Source organism: Dasypus novemcinctus, chromosome 15 (assembly GCF_030445035.2).
Source record: "Dasypus novemcinctus isolate mDasNov1 chromosome 15, mDasNov1.1.hap2, whole genome shotgun sequence".
Lineage (NCBI taxonomy): Eukaryota > Metazoa > Chordata > Mammalia > Cingulata > Dasypodidae > Dasypus > Dasypus novemcinctus.
In genome coordinates, this window is record NC_080687.1 from 89202406 (window position 1) to 89227158 (window position 24753).

The 24753-nt window shown below is 35.0% G+C and overlaps 1 protein-coding gene across 7 annotated transcripts in view; it reads left to right on the plus strand.

The window, feature by feature from the left end:
- Positions 1–24753, plus strand: part of DGKH (diacylglycerol kinase eta) — a 192878-nt gene that overhangs the window by 132470 nt on the left and 35655 nt on the right. For 4 of the 7 annotated variants that reach the window (XM_058276630.2, XM_058276632.2, XM_058276636.2 and 1 more), the window contains 8 exons: positions 360–468; positions 602–741; positions 4433–4517; positions 11112–11197; positions 15056–15155; positions 16730–17000; positions 17809–17931; positions 21130–21261. In XM_058276630.2, the coding sequence (XP_058132613.1) occupies positions 360–468; positions 602–741; positions 4433–4517; positions 11112–11197; positions 15056–15155; positions 16730–17000; positions 17809–17931; positions 21130–21261 (1046 nt within the window). The remainder of the gene's footprint in view (positions 1–359; positions 469–601; positions 742–4432; positions 4518–11111; positions 11198–15055; positions 15156–16729; positions 17001–17808; positions 17932–21129; positions 21262–24753) is intronic. The other 3 variants (XM_058276631.2, XM_058276633.2, XM_058276634.2) reach the window with 2 other exon arrangements.

The window sequence follows — 24753 nt, forward strand, 5'->3', positions numbered from 1 at the left end:
TAAGGAAATTACTTTTCTTTATAATGGGAACAAGAAAAATCACCACTCTCACCATCTTATATCACTTACTTTTAGTTCTTTTTCCTGGTTTCAGCCTCTTTTTTATTTCTTCTCTCATTTGTTACTCCCCTCTCCTCCTAATTTTATCTCCATTTATACTTACAATTCCCTCTCCTTCTTTACATAGAAAAGTGTTCTTGAGTTAAAAATGTCACCTGATTAATTTTTGTAGTATAGTTAATATATAAGTAAGGCATTCTTGTATTTAATCTGAACATAAACACCAATAAATACAGATTAACAGAGATGTGGGGAAGTGGGACTGATTTATACTAAAATAAAATACCTTTTACTTTCAGCTTAAGATTATTTCAGAATTTTGACAATTTCCGGATTCTTGTTTGTGGAGGAGATGGCAGTGTAGGTTGGGTTTTGTCAGAAATCGATAAGCTCAACTTGAACAAAAAGGCAAGTGCTAATTCATTTTACTGCGAATTAACATGAATGCACTTCAGTGCGATTACTTAGCAGAGAAGTGCAGAAATGTAGCAACCCCTGTTTCTCCACTTGCCTGAAGTCTCCCCTTTGTGCTGCCTTCCAGTGTCAGGTGGGAGTGTTGCCTCTGGGTACAGGAAATGACCTCGCGCGTGTGCTTGGCTGGGGAGGCTCCTGCGACGATGACACCCAGCTTCCTCAGATCCTGGAGAAGCTGGAACGAGCCAGTACCAAAATGCTGGACAGGTATATGCCAGCTCCTTTCTGAAACTGGATTGCAAATGGCATGCAGAACACACCTTTTGATCGTTTAAATGTTACTGACCGTCACGGCAGTGAAGGCAGGGACTTCCCGGTATTGTCCACTCTTTCATCTCTGGGGTCTCGAACAGAGTAAACACTCAATAAATGTGGGTGGTTTTTTTTGGTTTTGTTTTTTTGAGAGAATGGATGAATTAGAACAAAAGCAAAGAAAATTAGCTTAATGAAGCCATTATTAAAGCTAGAAGGCTGTGTTGATATTAATTATTAATTCCTGTTCCAGAGAGCTAATGTTGTTAATTTTGTGGCGTGCTTTAGTAGTTATGCTGCCACAGCCCATGGTTTCAGAAAAGCTAAGAAATACATATAAACTTTAGAATTATTAGAATATCTCTTCCTCACTGTAAAATGAATTAAGAATGAACTGACCCAACAAAAACACTAAGACAACAGTCCTTTCCCGGGGACGTAAGTGGGAAGACAGCTTCAAATGAAGGAACCGTCACGTGCTTCTGTATCGCTTAACTGCCTTCCCTCTGTATCCACCATCTATCAAAAAAGTCAGGGCAGTGTGTGTGCCAGCAGAGCCCTCTCAGAACTCACCACCACCACCACTCAGAAGTAGAAGACAAATGTCACAAAACATCATTGTAAACCTGAGCTAGCACGCATCAACACGGCTTTGATAGGATTAGCCATCTGTGGACCGCTGCCTGAAAATAAACCCAAATCTCATCAGGGAACCACCAAGCTAAAGTGTAATTATTCTCAAATGAGCCTTAATCTAATTAATTGTAACCTTGCCTGTCATGAGATAATGTTGTAATGGTTGGTTCTTTTGCGGAAAATGAATATTTAAAAAGAGACCGGGGCAATAGAAAATTTGTCTATGTTTTCCTGAAACTATGCATCAGAGGGATATTCCAGGAGTTAGCGCACCAACCAGGTATAACTCTAGGGTGAGGATGGACTCGGTCTGCAGTCTACAAAAGAGCCTGTATGTAATTTCCCGAGCAACGTCTGATTCTGTGCTTACCAAAAAACAAGGGTTGTTTAAATACTTCCTTTGCTGCACATTCAAATACAACCCCCTTTCCCCCCGCAAGAAAGGCCACTAGTCACTTTCCTTTACCCTGGATATGTGTGCTTTTCCTATGTTGTAAAATTTAACTTCTCTAGGGAGGCTAGTAGAGAAACAGCAGCAACCTTGGTGAAATTCCTTGATACAGACCTGCAAACACACGCACACACAAGAAAGTAATACAATCAAGGGGGATTTCGTAATCTAAGGCTTTTATTAGAAACATGAGAATATTTTGTTAGTGTATTTTCTTTACCAATTAAAGAATATTGTTTGCTCCAACTCAATGAAACCACTGAATGCCTCTTCACCTTACAAGATTCCTCAGCAAATTCTCTGATTTCCTCCTTCTGTTACCCATTTCTGTCCTGGCTTCCTAGGTAACACTCTTGGATTTTTTCTGGCCCCAAATTCTGTATATTTTCAAGCTATTTCTGAAGTACTAAATGTTGAGCTCCTCAGAACTCAGTCCCAGCCCTTCCTTTACTTCTGTCTTTCTGCCTAGGCAGTATCTTTCATTCCTTTGACCTCATTTCTCATCTTTGTTTATAGAAAATCTGTTTAAAATATCACCTTTGAGTTCCAGACCTGAGAATATATTCTGTAATGAGATTCTCATTGTTTAATCACCAGTAACTTAGACTCATCACCTTTTGAAAATATTGCTCTTCTTTAATAATCTAAACCAGATTGAATGAAATTACCTGTAAAGAAATTTTGGAGCTCTTCCTCATTCAAAATATTGGTATTTCTATGAGTGATTTTCTATTGCCAAAAATGAAATAAATCCAGATCATGTACATAAACAGGTGGAAAAAATCTTTCTTTAATAATGTTCCAAAGTATAAAAGCTTTTTCATTGTATGAATTTATTTGATCCTCAAAGCAGCACTTTGGGGTGGCTTAAAAAAAGCATCAATGTGGCTATTTTACAAAGATGAAAATTGAGGCTTCTGGAACCCATGGCAGCTAGTATAACAGAGATTTTTTTGTCTGCCCAGCACGTCTTGCTTTACTCTCCATCTTTCATTTCATCTACTCATCACTCCACTCCTAGACAAAGCTAATATTATCATCTGAGTTTTTATGTTGTCAAAGCCACAAGTAGTGGAACTGGCATTCTAAACCAGAATCCAGATTCCAGTTCCCAAGGTCTTTCCCCCAAAGGACATTTTCTCGCCTTTATGACACACACACACACCACACAGGGCTCTTGCTTTCTAGGCTCTATCCCTGCTTAGTTGGTACCAACATGCATCTCCACCTGGCTCATGCTGGCACTTTCTCCATTTCTTCTCAAGGAGGGAGGTACAAGGAATTGACACACCTGGGTAGATTTCTTTCCCCTCTCTCTGAGTCCTTTGACCAGAAAAGAATTTCCAGTTATAAGGAACTCGCCATTCATGTTTCCAGTCATAATCTTCTCTATTTGCATATTTAGCAAAGTTTGTCTATTTGCTTGTGTTACATCTGTTTTCTTAACTAGGACATAAGCTTCAAGAGAGAAATCTTATGCACTGTGATATGCCCTGACCTTGGGTGCAAGTGTCTGTCACTTAGGGATGCTCAATAAATTTTTGTTACATGAATGAGAAAATGAATGGCTTGTTGTGGTCAAATATATATTACCATATAGTGTTTTCATATCAAGAGTTGAATAGTAGTTTACAAGTCAGGTCACATATTTTAACATATAATCATTGTCATTTGGCGGATTTTCTGGGAATTTAGATTTTGTAAGCAGTCTTATTCCCATTAGTCTGAATGATATGCTAGGCTCTGTTTAAATATTATTAATCTTGGGATTTCTCTCTAGTTCTATCACTGGTTTTAACTGTGGTGTGCTTTTCTTAAATCCCATGTATAATGGGGCTGCTTTTTATTATGTTTTGTGTTTTTTGTAAAATTTTTATTTCACATCCTGTTACTTTTTCCTAATGATCCAATTGTTCTTCCCAAATGTTGAAATTATTATTTTAGATGAAAGACTGGACTTAATCCTGAATTGGTTGTTCTTCTATAATACCAAATGACTCAAATGTTTGGTTTGATATTAATATTTATAGCTAACTGAAACAAATTTGTTCTTTCTATTAATATTCCCCTCTTAATTCCATGCTTACTTTCTTAATTTAAGAAGTAGTTAACTAATTTTCAGTGCTGATTTGATAAGAGTAGTTGTTACATGGAGATTTATTTTTCTTAGGTAATATGCGTATATTTAATCTAGGACATTGCTTAGAAATTTTAGGTTGTGATCTATTGGTAATGTGTATAATCTAGTTAGTAAATTGAAATAAGGATTATTTAAAAAGTGAAATAGAGTGTTCAGAATGCATTGGCCCTAATGAGGAAGGGAAGTGCTGTTACATACGTGCATTTCTTGCTGTGGGTCATCATAGACACGAAGAGATATGGACGTGATAAATGATAAATTCAACATTTTATGTGAGTTCAAGAATTCCATCTCTCCCATTTTTAGCTTTTTTATACATTGAGAACATAGTGAATATATGTATAGATATATAAGAATAGAAAAATGTCAATTTATTATGTTTTAAAGGGATTTTCAACCAAAGATTTTTCTCACTTCAGGTGGAGTATAATGACATATGAGCTCAAATTGCCACCAAAGGCCCCTCTACTTCCAGGATCTCAAGAAGCGACTGAAGAATTTTATGTAAGGCTTGACCCTTTACCTATTCAGCATTTGAAATGGGTGGTGAATATCTTGAAATAATAAGAAAACTGACTCCTATGATGTAACCTACTTAATTTTATTTGGGGAATGGTCTGGTCAGTTACTTCTAGTCCTCTCTCCTTCTCTAGTCATCTATTTCCAAACATATACTTAAAAAAAGGAAAGAAGCCTTAAGCTCTAGCTTAGAGTCCTTCCTGACCATCCATCCACACCGGGCATCTTCACTTGCCTTCGTGGGCCACAGTTACTTCGTCTATAAATGGATGCTACCATATTGTGAGGATTGAGTGAGGTCATAAATATTCGGCCTGAATGCTGTAAACTGGGCTCACCAAAGGCCGCCTGATATGAAGCTAGCTGATGAGTTTCCTTTAGCACTGGTTTGATTACTAGGTGTTAGCCCAGCTCCCTTGAACAATCTCCAAACTCACCAGTCCTCATATCCAGAGTATTATATCCTTTCTCTCTTAGGATTTTGGCAGTTCTTGTGAGGATGCATCAAGACAGGTCCGTAGGTTAAACCTGTTCATCCAGATAAAATAAAGGAAGAAAGAGAGAGCTCTTCATTCCATCCCTTCTACAGACCATAAATGAGTAACGTTTTTAGACATTTTTAAAGATTCAAGATCCTGATTAAACCTCAAAGCACTTGGATATTTAAAACAGAACCTAATTTTCAAAGGATTATTCTCTGACTCATTAAGACCATTTGATCTATGATAGCTTATTTCCCCCCTAGGGAAAGTCATCTGTTTATTTTACAGTTGAAATCTTTGTTTCGTCATCATCAAAAGTATGGTTTTGTCGAGACCGAGGAAAGGAATGATAACTAGAAACATAGTTTCCTGAAAGAAACTAATCATATTTTTTAACTTTTCTAATCTCAAAGTAGCAAAAATTGCTTAAAAAAATCTTTAAATAAAATATGAAAAATAAAATGAAAATAACTTATAGTCCTACCACCCAAAGACAATCATATTAAAAAATGGATATATGTACTGCTTTATTTCCAGTAGCATTTAATTTATAATATTATTTTATCTAACTATAAATATAGTACATGTTTTTAGAAACTGGTCTTTTTCCTGATAATATTTTATAGATATTGTTGATTTTCTCTCCAAGAAGACAAAAGGGGAAATTCTTTAGTTCTACTTATTTCAGAGACATTTACTTCCTAACATATACTTCAAAAAAAGATAATTTTATCACTTATATATAACCACTATAAATATAAGGTAAAATTGTAACTAAATGAAAGAACTCTCATTTAGGCTTATTTTGATTTTTTTTTTTTTTATTTCTTATTAAAACTTATATTCATAGCAAAGGAACAACATACCTTAAGATTACAGGTTAAATGAGTGCTGTGCAGCCTGGGCTGTGGCCTGAGTACCCTTCTGTCTGACCCCAGGAATGCGCTTTACTCTGGGTGGCATTTTTGTCTTGAAACTGCAATAAAAAGAAGTTTAAACTTTCCTTCTTAGGTTTAACCTAATTTTCCAACATATATATTCATTTAATACAATTTCATTTTGAATTCCCTTGTGCATGATTATGAAATGTGTATTGCTTTGTTAATTTTCATTAGAAGATACAAAATGTGATGAATCTTCCTATCTTTTTTTAATAACAAAATTTTTATTGTCTTTTTTTAAAAAGATAAATAGATCACACAAATGTTACATTAAAAAACATAAGAGATTCCCATATACCCCACTCCCCACCCCCCCACCCCCTGCTCCTCCCACATCAACAACCCCTTTCATCAGTAAGGCACATTCATTGCATTTGGTGAATACACCCTGGAGCACTGCCACACTGCATGGACCATAGTTTACCTTGTGGTTCACGGTCTCCCCCAGTCTATCCAGTGGGTTATAGCAGGGTGTACAGTGTCTGACATCTATCCCTGCTATATCATTCAGGACAACTTCAAGTCCTGAAAATGCCCCATATCACACCTCTCCCTCCCTCTCCCTGCCTTCTGTCTTTTTAACAGTTCACATTCTGCTGGTATTGAATCTGAGAACTTAAGCGATTGTGACAGTTTCATTGATTAATTCCCTGTGGCAGTATTTAAGCCATTGTGTTTACTGTTGTACTTTTTCAACAAATTGTAAATACAGTGATGCTGTGGTTCCCTTCAGTAACAATGATTCCATTGTTTAACAATCCCCAGTATTTAAAAAATGTGTTGTTTACGTTTAATGTAAAATCCCTATGCCACCATGTTCTTTCTCTCTTCTAATCCTTTGTGAATGAATACTCTCTCCCTCCAGTGGCATCCCTGCTTAGCTCATACCTGTTCCTTCCTCAGATCTGAGCTTAGGTATGACTTACACCAGACAGCCTTCCCTCAACTCTCAACTCCTTGCATCCTTCCTCAGTATTTCCATAGCCCCCTTCACCGCCCTTGTCTTGGGACTATCATACCATTGATGGTGTTATTTACTCGCTGTGGGATTGTCACATGCCACAGTGCCTGGCACAAAGTAGGCTGTGGATTTTTTATCTAAAGACCAAAGCCTTTTGTAAGGATAGACATTTTGGCCTCAAAGCCCTCTGGTCTTGTTTGTTTCTTGAAAGCCAGATTCCTACTGCTATCCAATTAGATTATAAGTGCCTGTTGTTCAGGGGCCATATATTTAGTTTCTTCTGTATCAGGCCCCAATCACACAAGTTTAGTAAGTTATCAGATGCTTGTTATTGATAAAATCAAAGGGAAAGCATGAGCTGTTGCTCCCTGATCAGCCCCCTGAAAACACAGAAAAGAATGGCCTCAAATCTCCAGAAACAGAGTTCTTCCAAACTGGTTTATTTTCAAATTTACTATGAAAGAACAATAAAACTGTTCTCCCTTTAATTCTTTTTTTTTTTCTTTTCTATATGCTTAGTAATAGCATGCTAAGAGGTGTTAAGTTTATTACTTCTTTCATTCATTTAATAAATATTAAATGCTAGTGCCTGAGAATAGACATAAAAGTCTCCCCCTAGAGCTTCAAGTAGCTTATAGTAATGGTTCCTATGCTGCTTGCTAAGGCAAACCAGGGCGCCACGCTGAACTCATAGGAGTGCCAGGAGATGCTTTTCAAATTTCATTGTTACGCACGGTAATACTCAATACCTACTGGACACCACAGAGACTGCAAGCTTGAGGTGGTTCACTGTTTAGGTGGCACTGTCAATGATACCCTGTCTCCTTGAAGCTGGGTTTTCAGCAGTTTCTGTGATAAAGAGTAAATACCACAGAAAAGTCAGTATGGAACAGGAAGCAGAAGTGTCATTGTCCTCTGATTCCAAGGTTTGAGAAGTTACACAGTCACCACGGTTACATCAGTTATTTCTGAATGAAATAAAAGATTATTTTTTCTTTGAGTTTATATGTATTATTTTTTTTCAATGCTTACCAAGTCAATAGAGCATTTAGCTGTTTATTAGGCTGTTTGGACCTACCTACTGGCCTAGGGATACTGAGAAAAGATACTAAGACATGAAGGCTGCCATGAAAATGGAAAATGTGGGTGTTTCTGGTCTAGTGGGAGGGGACAGGCAAGGAATTGGTCAGCAGTGGAAAGGGGATTTATGGGGAGCACACGAGGGAGGGGTCTCAGCCTGGAATATTCAGTGGGATATTTCCACAGAAGGTTGTGTGTCAGCTGGGTTTTCAACACAAAATAGAAGTAGAAATTAGCCAGCTGGAAAAGGGCCTTCCATGAGGAAACAGCACTGTCAGGTCCCAGCAGAGAACCCACGGCACGTTTAGGGTGCTCCATGTGCAAGGACTTCTGTATAGTTTGAACATGTGGTGCAAGGAAGAATATAAAAAGGTATGACAGGTAAGGGTTCTGATGGCAGAGGGCCTTGGGGATCATGGAAGGAAGGTCTAGGTCTTAGCTGAAGAGTTTTGACTTGATCTGGAATGTAGAAGGAATCCACTCAGAGGTTTAACAGGCACACATCAGTGATCAGATTTGCGTTGTGGAAAAAGCTTCTGTATTGTGGAGAATGGATTGGGAAGGGGCAAGAAGACGCAGGAAGCCTCTAACGAGGAGGTTGTTAGGATGATGCAGTTGAGAAATGATGAAATTTATGTTTGACACAAACAGTGAAGCAAAGGTGAAGACCCCCTTCAGGGCAGTGTGGTGGGAAAAAGCCTGAAAGCCTCAGACATGGTTCCACTAGCTGGTCTGCACTTGATTGGCTGTGGGTCACAGGTGCATCCCTCAACTCCCTTAAACCTCAGGTTCCTTGGCTGTAAAACAGGAGAACTAGTGCAGTAAATACAAAGTGCTTAATCACACTGCCTGGTACACAATAAAAATGTTAACGATCATTACCAATTTTCCAGACCCTAAGTGACTATGTAATGGATTACTAAGTGACATCTACACTTTTATCCTCGGACATAGGGGCTATTTTATTTCCCTCTGAAAGAAATTTTATTCTTTGTCTTTGAATATTTTTAATGGACAAAAATTTGGATTTTTAAATATGTATTCAAATGGCATTAACAATTATTTAAAATATTTCCCCTACCTGCTCAGACTTTATGGCAATCCACCCTATAAGGAAGAGAAAGGAAACTAATCTTTTCCTTTTTTGGATTTTTTTTTTTTTTTAAAGAAGTTGTATTTTTTTCTAGTCTTGTCAGTGTTTCAGTTTTTAGTGGTTAGACCAGGAGATCAATTAAGTGGACTTCGTGGGTCAATATAATGGTTTTTTACTTTTTGGAGGTACCAGAAATTGAACCCAGGACCTCGCACATGGGAAGCAGGTGCTCAAACACTGAGCTACATCATCTCCCCAATGAGAGTTGGTTTTTTCCATTTGTTTGTTGTTTTTAGGAGGTACCAGGGATCGAACTTGGGACCTCGTCTATGGGAAGCAGGTGCTCAACCACTTGAGCTATATCCATTCCCAATAATGTTGTGTGTAACTTTGGGAATCCTGCCCTCCTCTTACTGACTTTCAGCTAAAATTCCTTTTCCAAGCCCTTGAAGGAGATAAGTTAGAAAGTTATCTCATCTGACCAGCCACTAATGGAATCGAATGTAAATCAGGAATGAGATCCCTCTGCGAGGAGGCTAGTTAGTAAAGTTCTATTGGGGTTTAATTGAACCCCCAGTTGTCTGTGTAACCTGCCACCCATTGGAGAAAAGCAACAGAGGAGCATCTGAGTCAAGCAGAAGAGCACAGGGGGTGAGCTTAGAGAGAGCAGATGGTTTATATTGGGAATTTTTGTGACACGGAATATATTTAAGGCAAACGTTTGATGGGATGCTCTGAATATGAGGCTGTTTATATATTGCACATATGTTTATTTATATATTAGGAAGATATGTTCTTTCCATGGGATGTTCAAATTAGAGTCCCATAGAAAGAGGACATAGGATTCACTTGCCATTTTGATCATTTCATTATTTGAGAGAAATATTTATTTACATGATAGTATCACAGTGCAGTCAGCATTTTAAACATTTTTTTAATGAAGTATAATATCCATATAGAGAGGTGCACATTTCATAATGTACAGCTCAGCAAGTTTTCACAAACTCAACAAATCCATGCAGTCGGCACCCAGATCACGAGATGGCAACACCAGGATCCCAGCGCCCCCCTCATCCACCCTTTCACCACCATCTCCGAAACCCCTATTCTGACTTCAAACGGCACAGATCAGTTTTGCCTGTATTTGTACTTCATAAAGAAGAATCATTCTGCATGCACTCATTTGTTTCTGTGTTATGACGTTTGTGAGCTTTGTCTAGATTGTGGCATAGTTGTACATCATTCATTCCTCCAGCCCTGTAGTATTCTATTGCACAAATATACTACAGCTTGCTAGCCATTCTGATTTTGAATGAATACTGCTATAGACATTCTAATGCTGGCCTTTTAGTGGACACATGTCTGCATTTCTCTTGCCATGTGTATGCAAAAGTTGAATTGTTGTCTCTTACAGTATGTCTGAATATGTCCAGCTTTAACAGATACCACCAGTTTTCTAGAGTGTATCCATTTACACTCCCTCCAGCAGTATGTGAAAGCTCTTGCTTTTTGATCTTGCCACCCTGGGGCATTTTTCATCTGTTGTTACTGTCACTGTTGTTTTCATTTTGGCTAGTCTGGTGGGGATATAGTGGTAACACATTGTGGTTCTAGTTTGCCTTTGCTTGATGGCAAGGAGGTTGAACACCTTTTCATTTGTTTAGGACCATTTGGATATCCTCCTACATAAATTTCTAGTCTCTTACCCATTTTTTTATTAAGTTGTTTGGCTTCTTTGTACTGATCTGTAAGAGTTCTTTATATATTCAGCTATTTAGTATTTTTTTCAAAAATTTTCACAGGGGATTTTTATGGATTTTCCTAAGAATATAAATTCAAGAATTCTAGAAACTGAAAACCTCTCATATGAAGAAAATATTTATCTGTGTTGAGTAATATATATTTGATTACAGCCATTGCCCTGTCTCTTATGTGTCATGAATGGTTCCAAGTTTGAAACAGTAAAATGAGTTGTATAATAGTAATATTAATACAGTGTAGGTTTTTTTTTTTTTTTTTTAGATGACAATTTATGAAGACTCAGTTGCAACTCATCTTTCAACAATCCTCAATTCTGATGAATATGCAGTGGTCAGATCATCTGCCAAGTGAGTTGTGGAGTTTTAAGTCATGAAATAGTCATGTGGAGAAATTGAGAGGAAAGATGGTCTCTATTCTTTCATGTCTTTGTGGTTTTTCTTTTCAAAAACCATGAAGTAGCTTGTAGGGTTAGATAAACTAAATTTGAGTTTTTTAAAAAATCATTTCAACATCTTATTTTGTGGTATAAATTTAGAAGGTATATTTTTTGATGCTTGAAATATTTTTACTAAGATGCAGTAAGGGATTTGAGTTTAAGTAATCCAAGTTTCTATTTAAAGAAGTATTTCTGATTAATTATAATATGGAAAACATTTCATTATAATGTGCTATTTCTTTACACACTATTATATAGAAACTGCTTGTGTCAGTAAAAGAGAAAAATAATGGCATTTTCTCAGCGTGTTTAAATGTCATAATTAAATTTTACTTAATTCCAAGTTAGCAGATTTTAGTCAAGTTGATTCGGTAAATGGATCCAAAGCAACTTGATTTTATTATCTCAGATAGTGCCTGGATGTAAGTTAGAATTTCATTTGAAGCATCATATACTGATACCATAAGAATCAGAAAATCAAATAGAAGAAGTTTGGTGGAATAAACTTGAATTTTCAACTATCTGACAAAAATATAAGAATTGGTTAGGATTCTAGCTTGATGGACAATTATTACTAAGAAGTAAAAGGAGAAAAGAAATAGGGTAAGGAAGTGGAGAAGGAAAAAATAGACAAATTTTAATATATTACACACTTAATTTGCAAAGAAATGAAGGAGAGTCAAAAGAAGTCATTATAAACAAACTTGCTTGTGGCAAAAGTACAAAGATAGTAATAATTGGTGACATAACCCCAAGGAATAGGAAACAGGATGAAGCAAAAGGAAGAGAGTTGAACTGCTTAAGACAGGGAGAGCTCACTGGTTGGCCCACAGAGGGGTGACCTACAGACTGCCTTGTTTGATGGGCACTGGTGCAGGTGGCTTTTTTTCTTTAAAATGATTTGTATTGCTTTATGGTAAAGTGTACAAATCTCCAGCTTGCCCCAGGCTCCAGCACTCCCTATTGTCTTTCTCATTCCAAGTCCAATTCTTTCACTTAAGTTACTTGCCTGGGACCAATGGACATTTGAGTTTTCCACCCTCACCCCATAAATCAAATATGCATCTTATAGTTATTTTAGAGGACATTGCTAGGAAAGATGGAAAGTTGAAATGGAATAATAATAATGGTAAAAATTAATTATTCTTTCTTTACAATAGTTAAGTAAATTGTTTACTGGCCACCCTTCCTAGTTTGGATGGTAGCAAAGTGTTTACAGTGACTTTATTGTGTTTGATCACTGCCTCCCGTACATTATGTTTTTTTATTAGATGAAGTAAATAATATGAAATTTGAACAGATGTAAACAGGTTCATCATGGTAGCCACTCATTTCTATCCCTAGCTTTCTTAACCTCAATACCTGTATGGATTCACATTTTTTATCACTGGGAATCTTTTTTCAAATAAAAATCTTACACAAAATCACAATATTAAAAAATAGATAAAAGTTCCATTTTGTTGGCATTAATAAATATATGGGATTAAATTATTAAAGTCATTTATGAGAATAATTAAGCTATCAGGTTATAGATGACAGTTATAGTTTAATATTTGTGGTAGTTTCCAGTTATTTCTGTATTTCATTTGGTGAATATGATTGTAAAGAAATTGTCTTCAATTAAATAAAAATGGCAGCAGATGCTTTAGTCCAAGATTCACACAAAAACTATTAAATTCTAAAGTACAAGTTATGATACTATTTGTCTGTAATGACTCTGATGGTCATTTGAGCATCTTAAAAATTATACACCATATTTTTAAGTGAATTCAAACCAAGCATTTGTGATACTCTTTATATGAGATGAAAATTAGTTTTTCAGATTCTATATGATAACCCTGCCCACCAATCTGTGATTGTATTTGGTAATCATGCCCATATTTATCTTAGTGTAGTGTTTGCATAGTTTATTGTCATTTGTCCCTCTTTTATAAAAATAAGTGGAAAACTGATAAAAGAAGGTAATGATACTAATGATAAGAAGTATAGATCTCTTGATGGTGGAACTCATCAAGCATGCTAAAAGTGGACCTCTGTTAGCCTCAAGAGTATTTGCAGACTTAACCAGATGACCATGTTCAACTTCAAAGGGAAAAAACAAAATGGAAGAAATAAAATATTGAAATATCTTATCAAAAATTATGTCTGACATTAATTAAAAATGTAATTAAGGATTCAAAACATTTTTTTGCTTAGCTTTAAGGGAAAAATCCATGTCCCAATTGCTATGACTTTGAAATCATATTGTTTTTAAGTATATATTTTATTTCTATTTTTAAAATTCTATATTCAGTATTTAGTATAATATGAGCTGACTCATTCCTTCAAAACATAAATATCCTATATTTTCTGGAATTTGGAACTTAATGGATCATAAGATGAGCTATTTCTTCTGATTCTTCATACAACTTAGGTGGCAAGCAGTCCCCACACCTCCATATTCATTCCCTTTTATTGGCTATCTTGGTCACAAATTTCATAGGATCCTATTCTCTCCTCCAGCCTCCAACTGGCTTAGCCAAGGGGCACAACTTAGGAAGCTGCCACTTTCACTGCTAGATGATGGACCAGAGAACTCTATCCCCGAGAGTTTGTAAAATGCCAACAAAAGAGCCATCAAAATGTCCTAGCATATGCAATTTCACAGATCTAAAAGAAATTGCTGCCAAAAAAAACAGTCAACGAAACAAAAATTGCTAAGAGTAATGCATTTATTTCCTTGAGGATAAACATGAAGGTTTGTGTGTATGTGTTTATACATAACAGTTCTATTATCTATTGAATGTTTCAAGTTCAAACTATTTAAGTATCTGGAAACTTATCATTATGCTATTCACATGCCAGCAAAACTTGTTGAGTAGAATAGAAAAATAGAAAAAATAACTGCTGAAATCTGTTGTTGTTGGTTTTTTTCCCCCTCAAATTCCTCAGCCTTTATCAATGATGGAGAAATGTACAATAATTTTGAAATATTCTGATATTCCTTTCAAATTTGTATGGAATAGGCCTTTGCTTTTTTTAGCAAGGACATATTCCACTACATTGGTTTTTGTTTTTAATCCAACAGCAGCTCCACAGATTTTGAAAGATATATTTTATTAGTGTCTCAGATCATTTTTCAGTCTATTTCTATCACAAAGAAACCAAATATAATTAAGAAAAAATAAGTAAACTATATATTGACGACAATAACCAGACGTAAATTAAATTAGTCTTGTATGTTATTGCATTGGTTATCTTAAGGAAAAAACGAGTGGCTTTACGGACACTGTTAAGTCAACTCAAGGGGCATGTTGGTTTGCAGCACAGTACAGACCCTCATACCTCCTCAGGAGCAATATTTTGTCAAGATATCCATGTGACAAATAGTAGAGCATCAGTGACAACATGTTCATCCTTGTTTATTCAACACTGCAGGTTCTGTCATCATGAAATATATAAGCTGCAGAAGAGAAAGTTTTCATTTTTAAGGGATCCTAAAAATACTCTTCTCAATAATTTAAATAATTGGGAAAGTCTTGTTATAACCTTAAAATTCCTTTTATTTACTTTACATAGCGCAAGGTTTCTTCTTGTATCCATTTATCATCTAGAACGCCTTGAACTTACCTGGGACCTGTTGTACAGCAGGTAGAAGTTTGGATTTATGTACAAATCATCCAGATATTTTGACAGTTTGCCTAATTGTGCTTATTGTTCAATATGTCTATAAATCAGAGGAAATGAACCTAACAAGTTTACTGAATTGTACAATTTATTTTCCTCAAAGGATATTATGTGAAACTGTCAAGGACTTCGTTGCCAAAGTGGAGAAGGCATATGAAAAAACTTTGGAAAATGCCATTGGAGCAGATGCCATGGCCAGTAAAGTAAGAGAAACTTGTTCAGGCTGTGCGCGTGTTTTTCTAGCAGGGTTAAGAACCAAACTATGTTTGAAAACTAAACTGATTAAGCAGTTTTCATGCCAAAACATCTGAAATCAAGAGAACAATTACTTTCAAATCAGATATGAGGGTTTAAAAAAATATATATATATATTCTATTTTACGGTTGCCCTTTAGTATGTCAGACAGCATCATCATTGCTGAAAACTATCCGACAAGCTGAATTTTGTACCTCAAACCCCTTTTCCACTGATAGGCACCTTGCAGGGGAGATGCACAGTAGGCAGGTCACAGAGAATAACCCTGAGCAGTGTCCCATGGGGAGAGGAGGGCCCCTCCCCTTCCAGGTCAGCTTCCTCCCAGCAGGCTCCTTGGGTGTCCCAGGTGATCCAACACTGGGCCCCTTACAGAGTTCTTTTCTTTGCATTGCCTTTTTCCTTATGGATTTTTTTCACCTCATCAGCTTTCTGTGGCTAAAATAACAGCTCACTGAACCTCAAAAGCTACTCTGTTTGCCCACGACCTTTCTTATGAAAGGGTAGGGTAGGTTGGCCTTGCAAAGAAATTAGCTCCCCCCGGATTCTTGCTGTAGCTGGTGGGTTCAGTGTGTGGAAGGCAAAGAACATAGAAATAAATACACTTTTGAAGCTTTTAGGCTCTTTCTTTTGTTTTTCTGCCCAATGGAGAGTTCCAGAGAACAGAAGTCCTCTCTAGCCATACTTTTTTTCCTCTAAACTATTTCTGCTGTAATTGTCTTGGCATGTCATCAAAGACAACTAAATGCAGGAAGGAAGGACTGGGAGCTGTGGAGATGAAAGGTATATTATGGGGTAGTATCAACACATGCAAAGTTTCTTCAACCCGGATAATTCGAGAAAAGCAGAAAAAAAAAAAACAGGGCAGAGTGCTTGTTTATCTTTCTGTATCTCTCTTCCGTTACCCCTTTATCCTTGTGCATATTCCTTTTAATCCTTTCTTTGAGCCAGTAATCCCTTAGGGGTTTTATGATGCTCAAAATGGTGCCACACGTTGATTACTTTAAAAAATAAAAACATATATAATAGATAGCAAGTTTCTTCTAATGTATAATTTTTTGTGTACTGTCACTTATTATGTGTAGAATGTTGTTGTTTTCTTTGAAGGAAAAGTGTAAGTAGAAAAACTGAAAAAAGTATTTATACCCAGTAAAAGGAGTCTGAGATGTAAATCAATGAACCTACATAAAAATTGTGTTATTTTTTTTTTAAATGGTAAATTATTTAGTCCATAAACTGTCTAAAGTGTAATTACAGTAGCTTCCTTATATATCAGAAACCACTAATTAAAAAATACCATTTTTCTGTCTCTACTAGGGACTTTTTAAAAAATTAGGTACTTCCTGAACCAAAACATGGGTAAAATTAAATGTGGTAGACATTTGAATTTGTGTTTCTCCCTAGGGATTCAACTTTCAAAGCATCTTACTTAATGATTTCTTTTTTTTTTCTTTCTTTCTTTCTTTCTGCTGATCTGACTGCTTTTTACTGATTTTTCTCATTGCGGTGTGCTTGTTTTCTTAGTGTCTGGTCTTAAACGAGAAGCTTGAACAGCTCCTCCAGGCTGTGCACTCAGAGGCCCAGGCGGCTGCGGTACTGCCTGGCGCCTGCCCTTTCATAGAAGTAGATCCCGTGGAATCTTCCAGCGAGGAATCCTTGTGTGAAAGCAAGGGACAATACGCGGACGACCTCACCGGGCCTTCCTCGCAGAAAGCCTTCAAATCAAGGGAAATATTGTTGCGGGCAGACAGTTTAAAGAAAGCAGTGAGGCAAGTCATTGAACAAGCCGAAAAAGGTACACGTTAACAAATTAGCTTTGGAAGAATGTAGCAGCGTTTATGTTGCCTGCAAAGATAAAAGAAGATAAAGCCATTAAAGTGAAATTTGTCCCTAGCCTTATTTCTTAACTTACTAGTAAGGGAATAAAATAAAACCTCAGGAATCCTTAAAGTACATTTCAAACATTGAGTTAATTGTGAAAATTTAAATAGTGTAGCTATGTTTTTAGTATTTTTCATTTAATTGGACTCTTTTGCATTCTTAGTTTAAAGAAAATCAAACCTGTAAGCTACTTAGAGAACAGAAAATATTTTAACATTTATTTCCTACAAGTGTATGTTGCTTTTTAAGAGCTTATAAAAACTGTACTTTAGTTTTTTTATTAATAGAATATTTATATTGCTTTGCTTTTAGAGTTTTAGTAGCAGACTAAAACTTAGCTTGAATATAAACAATATTCAAAAATCCCTTATCAGATTGTAGCTTACTGAATCATAGGTCTTAAATTGTACTTATGAAAAAAACAATAAAATTAATTTTACTCTAAAAATTGTATTTATATTTCATTTTCTAAAATTCTTATATTTTACCTTTTTTCCGTTCTGGTAAAAATCCAATTTTGAAATTTTATTTAATTATATAGTCTCTAGTACTTACAGGCATCACCCTAGTTTATTGTGAAATAATATCTGGTGACTAATATTCACTAATATTTGGTGAATTTTTCTTGGTATATGTTTCATTTTTCTTTCCTAAGCATATATTAATATTTATGGATTTTATTTTTACTTGTCCAAACGTATTTATCTTCTTACTACTTAAAGTTATGGACGAACAATCAGTTCACCCATGTGAAGTAGATAATCAATCATCAGAATATGATCATTCAGAAACAGATGAATGTAGAGAAGAATCTAAAGACGATGATGTAAAAGACTCATTACCTGGTAAGAAAACTAGGATAAGATTATTTGGGGATTAAATAAAATGTAATTTTGTTTTTAGTTTTCAAATGCTTGGTTTGAAAGAAGCTTTTGAATATTTATTTTTGACAAGGCTTTTCAGGAATTAAATCTCAGATAATGAATACTAAAATAATAAAGATAACAGATTATTTAGACCATTGTCAAGTTTCTTCCCATCCCTCTTTTAGAATGTAATCTAGAGATCAAAATAAACTAAGGATAACAGGAACAAACATGCTTAAATATCAGAAGGAAGAAACACCCAAAACAATGGATTTTAACTCACAGATTCTTTTGAGGATTATATGAAAGCTACAGGCTCTCACACCTGTAAAATCTGGCATATAATTTAAATGATACAGCAGTCCCTTGAATTCCATTCATCAACATTCTAGTTGATAATCTTTATTGCTAAATTAAACTTTATAGTTATAGGGCACCTAGTTACAATCTTTTCTCTACTGAAACTATTTTTGCCAAGAAATTGATATGTAATTGCTTGAAGAATATCAACTGTTCTTCTCCTGTTTTGATTGAAGCTAAATTTATACTTTTAATATTTTACGTTGTATAGGGGGGAAATTATTAGGACCCTGGAATAAAACAAATCAGAAATTAAAAACACTAATTTAGATGAGAAAATAATATGATAATAATTACATAGTACCAACAAAAAGTCAACACTTATCAGAACTGTTTACAATCATTAGATTTTGCTTTTTTTTCATTACATATCAATTTGGGCAGATCACTTCACCTCTCTGTGGTTTCTTCATCTGTAAAATGGGGATAATATTATACCAACTTCTTAGAGCTACAGAGCCTAGAACAGCCGTGTGGTACATAGTGCCATATAAGAATGTTTACTATTATCGTTATCGTCATCACCATTATTATTCTTTGAACCTTTGGACCACTCACTTTCAACACATGGCACTCTATGGTCAGCGCTAATCATTAGAAAGTTACTTTTCATATGGCGCTTTGTATATACTCCCTTATATTAATATTTATTGATACTATTAATAAAGTTTTATATATCATAATGTAACATTAACAACTCCTGGCACCTGTATCGTAATTTATGGTTAATTTAAAAGCAGCTTTACACACCTTCTTTCACTCCATTCAAGAGCTGTATCTTACTCTGCTTCCATGTGGCAGGCCTTCAATGATGCTAAAGGCAGCTTTCATGGTATCGCCTCTTCTTCCCATAACTCTTATCTTCTTTTTCCAGGGTATCTGTCCAGGGATCCTCTACCAGTCTTCAACTTGATGATTTCAAACACTTTTTGTTTTTCTGGTTGCACCCTTTTGGTCAAAATTCCTCTTAAAATGTGGTGCCCCATCTTGGACAGAACTCTCCATACATTTTCTGTAGTGACACCGCACATTGAGAGCCATACACAACCCATTCACTCATTCTGGACTTGTTGATGTTATAAAAGACTACGTAAGACTTCTTTTTTTGGGGCGGGGGGGTTGAAGTACTATTAACCTGGTCTCCTCCTGTTTTTGTGCAAATGATTTTTTAAAAACCTAAATATGGTAGTTTATACTTTATCCCTATAAACTTTTATTTTTTTGATTGGGATCTGTCATTCCATTCTGTCAGAAACCTTTCTGAAGCTTGATTGTCATCTCAAATTTATATCATCTGTGAATTTCCTAAACAGCCTTTTTGTCTTCATCCATTGAAGTAAATGTGGACTAACATGGGGCTGATAATGGAGTCCTTATAGTTTTCTACTTTTTAATTCTTCCTGAGATAAAAGCAGTCTTTGGAGGATTGGTTCCTCAGTCCTCGTTGCTAATGGTCTTACAGCCAGCTGCCAGCTCCCTTTCCATACTCATACTTGGTAGTCTGCAAAGGACACTAAAACTATAGAAATATAGATATACAGATAGTGATATTGAAATAGACACAGACTGAGAACATCTTTGTTCAGTATCAGATCTTACTTTTTGGTTAATAATCCAATTTAGTTGAAATCAAGAGCAATAACGGAAGTATCATTATATTTTCGAAGGAAACTCATTGTACCCTTGTTAACTTATGTAATAATTCATGTCTGAGATGTGTGAAATACAGTGTATTAATATAGTCAATGGTATGTTTGGTCTAAGAAGAACCATGAAACATTAATTTAGTTACTTGTAGTGAACCATCAATCATAGTCATTACGACAAGGTCTGCTTTTAATCAGAGATGCACATCAAAAGGTTGTTTTTATTAAAAATTAGTTCCAGGAGTCCCATCTGTCAAAGAAAAGACTGGTTGTTCTGCTGCTCTTCTTTAGGGCACCTTGACTGTTTCTGAACAGAAAGAATAGAGTATAAGATTAACATCGTTAGTTTGTAATTAGTCTTAATTAAGAGTAAAGATAATTAAGTTTTAGAGTATTTTTAAATTGAGTTTGAGGACTGTTTTCAATCACCTGCCCATAGCTCCAAAATTAGTTAAAGGTACTATTTCTTCTCCATTATATTGCCCCAGTTTATGTAGAATTAAATGTTTCTTTTTTTGTTTACTTTGAAAGTACCATGTTTTGGAATAATTTTCAAGATATATTGAGCTTTTATAAGAAATAGATAGAACAATTTGGGGTTAATCATGGGTTTGAGTAATTAATTGGTAAGTATAAAAATTGTATACTTGTTTTATTTTAAAACAAATAATTTGTTCCTTCCATTTATAAAAGAAAAAGCCAACTAATGTTTCACATGTTAGCTCTGGGAATTACATTAATTAAATTTTATCATTCACCCAACACTTAGGAGATGAATACTGTGTTGGTAGTATGCATTAAAACACATAAGGTTCCATTTTCAAATATCATCAGGCTTAACATTTTCTATTTGCCTTAAAGTGTGGATTGATCACATTCCAGTTACAAGTAATACTGACTTTAATTGTGGTACACCTATTTTTGACCAGTCTGCATGTATTTGAGCTGAGAGATCAAGCCATCTACCTATGTTAGGTTCTGTTCATTTAGTAAATCTCAAGAAAATGAAATAAAAATGGTGAAAGATTAGATATACACAATGTAATATTTTCCATTCCACTGCTTGATTTAAACTAGTATTAAATTATTTTATGCCTTGAGTTTACAGAAGCCTGTTTAATTTTATGACTCTATCCGTTGCCTCTTTTTTATCTGGACTCTCTGCCAACAGTTAAAACTGTACCTCCATCTCCAGATGGCCAGACAAGTCGTGGCTATACCCAAACTGATTCCTGCTCTAGCCCAGCTGTGGCAGCCAGCAGAGAAAACCTCCCTGTGCTCAACACTAGAATAATCTGTCCAGGTAGTACAGATCCTGAAACATGGTATATTTTTAAATAATTAGGCAAAAATGTATAAGTCCTTATTTCCTTGTACTGTAGAAATGTGTTCTTAAAGATAAATGTTCCTTCAGGAGAATGTTCTTTGTGGGCTTAGTCAGAATCCAGGTCCTTAGACTTTTGTGCGCCTAAGAATTGACTAGAAAGTATTAAGATACATGTTTCTGGGCCCAATTCTGAGAAATTTTAATGCAGTCATTCTAGAATAGAGCCCAGGAAAATGGGCTTATCCTCCATTCTACTACCTCTTAAATATTTCCACTGCTGTCTTTTTAGTTTTAAGCCACAGGTTTCTCTGTAGTCATTTCTGGCCTATTAATATTGCTTCATTTTGGAACGAGGCATCTATTCCAGCCTAGTTAAAATGAATTTATGTTGGGATTAGGCTAGTAGGAGTGGGAACCCAAGGGTTTGTAAAAGGGCAGGGGATCGAGGAAAATGTAGGTGTTTCAGAGGATTCCTTAAGTACCAGTTGTTCGACTTTGTGACTACCTTAATAATGGTGATTTTACTCCAGAGTAGATTGGAAGTCAAGTAAGATCCTGAAAATAAGTTTCCCCTACAAGTCCTGTTGAAAGATAAATCACAATTCTGTAATAATATTTGGATACTTCAATGCCCTGTTTTTAATAATGGATAGAACAGTTAGACAGGAGATCAACAAGGAAACAGAAGACCTGAAGAACACATAAACCAACCAGACCTAGACTTTGTCTACAAAACACTTCACCTAACAACAGAATGCACATTTTCCTCAAGTATATATGGAACATTTTCCAGGATAGACTATATGTTAGGCTACAATAAATTTGTAAGAGTTGAAATAATACAAAGCATGTTCTCCAGCTATTAGGGAATGAAATTCGAAATGAATAATGCAAGGGAATTAATAAAATCACAAGTGTGTGGAAATTAAATAATACACTCCTAAGTAGCTAGTGGGTTAAAGAAGAAATCACAAAAGAACTTAGAAAATACTTTGAGATGATTGAAAACAAGTATATAATATATCTAATGTATTTGATGCTGCTTAGGGGGAATTTATAACTTAAGAAGAAGAAAGAGCTCAAATTAATAACCCAACTTTTCACTTTAAGAAACTGGAGAAAGAAGAGCAAACTTAACCCAAAATAAGCAGAAGAAGGAAATAATAAAGATTAGAATAGAAAAAATATAATAGAGAATAGAAAAACAATACTGAAACTCAACAAAACCAAAAGTTCCTTGAAAAGTTCAACAAAATTGACATTTAGCTAGACTGACCAAAAAAAAAAAAGGAGAGGACTCAAATTACTAAAATAAAAAATGAAAGAGGATGCATCACTATGGGTCTTACAGAAATAAAAAGACACGTAACAAACATTATAAAGATATACTATTAAAAAATTGTATGCTAAATTTCAATAGCCTAGATGAAATGGACAAAGTCTGATTAAAACACGCACTATCAAACTGAATAAAGAAGAAATAAAAAATGTGAATAGACCTATAACAAGTAAAAGATTGAATTAGTAACTTAAAAAAGCTTCCCACAAAGAAAAGTCCAGGGCTGATGGCTTCAATGGTGAATTATACCAAATGTTTAAAGAATTAACACTAATACTTCACAACCCCCACCCCAAAAGTTAGATGAGGAGAAAATACTTCCCAACTCATTCTACAAGGCCAGTATTACTCTGAAATCAAAGACATAAGAACAGTATAGACCAATATCCCTAATGAATATAGATGCAAAAATCCTCACCAAAATACTAGCAAACTCAATCCAGCAACTATAAATAATTTTATACACTGTAATCAAATGAGATTTATTCCAGAAATGCAGAGTTGGTTCAACATATGAAAATAAATGAATAACATATGCCATATTAATAGAATAGTGAATAAAACCTACAGACCATGTCAGAGATGCAGAAAAACATTTGACAAAATCTAACATTCTTTCTTGTTGAAAACACTCAACAAACTAGAAATAGAAAGGAGATTCTGTGAACTGGTAAGGGGTACTGATGAAAAAAACCACAACTAACATCATACTTAAAGGTCAGACTGAAAGCTTTCTCCTTAAGACAGGAACAAGACAAAGATGTCTGTTCTCACTATTTGTATTCAGCTTTGTACTAGAGGGTGTACCCAGAGCAATTAGGGAAAAAAGGGGTTGGGTATCCAGATTGGATTATGATTTTCAAACAATGATCTTGTATATTGAAATCCACCCACATACAAAAAGAATATTCAAGTTGAAAAATGGGTTCAGCAAGATACAGGATACAAAATCAACATATAAAATTCAATTGTATTTATATACACTAGCAATGAATGATTCAAAATGAAAATAAGTAAACAATTCCATTTATAATAGCATAAGAAAGAATAAAATGCTTAGGAATATATTCAACAAAAGAAGTACAAGACTTGAACACTGAAATCTACAAACCATTGCTAAAAGAAATTTAAGAAGACCTAAATAAATAAAAAGACATCCCATGTTCATGGATTGAATATTTAAAATTAAGATGACAGTACTCCCCAAATTCATCCACAGATTTAACACAATCCCTTTAAAAATCCCAGCTTTTTTGCAGAAATTGGCCAGCTGATCTTAAAATTCAAACAAAAATATAACGAACCCATATTAGCCAAAAGAATTTTGAAAAAGAAGAATAAAGTTGAAGGACTCATACTTTCCAATTTCTAAGCTTACTACAAAGGTTGCGTAAATTGAAACTGTGTGGTATGGCATAAGGACACAGATATAAAATCAATGAGGTAGAGTTGGGAGTCACCAATATACTCTTACATTTATGGTCAACTGATTTTCAAGATGGGTACCTAAATAATTCAATGGGTAAAAGAGTATTCTTTTCAACATTTGTGGATGGGACAACTAGATATCCATAGGTAAGTAAAGGATAAAATTGGACCCTTACCTCATACCGTATACAAAAATTAACTTCATTTGGATCAAAACTCTAAATATGAGAGCTAAATTTTTAAAGCTCTTAGAAAAAACATAGCCATAAATTTTCATGACCTGGAATTAGGCAATGGTTACTTAGGTATGACACCAAAAGCACAACAACAAAAGAAAGCTATAAATTTAAACTCATAAAAATTAAAAACTTTTGTATTTCAAAGGACACTACCAAGAAAATGAAAACACAGCCTACAGAATGGGAGAAAACAATTTACAAATAACATATCTGATAAAGAACTAATATCCAGAATATATGAAGAATTCTTAAAGTTCACCTTTCAAAAGACAGTCCATTTAAAAGATGAACAGAGAATTTGAATAAACATTTCTCAAAAAGATATATATACATCAGTTCCCATGAGCAAATGATGATACTCAATATCATTAGTCAACATGAAAATGCAAATCCAAACCACATTGAGGTACCACTTCATATCAATAGGATGGCTGTGGTCAGAAAAGATAATGATAAATATTG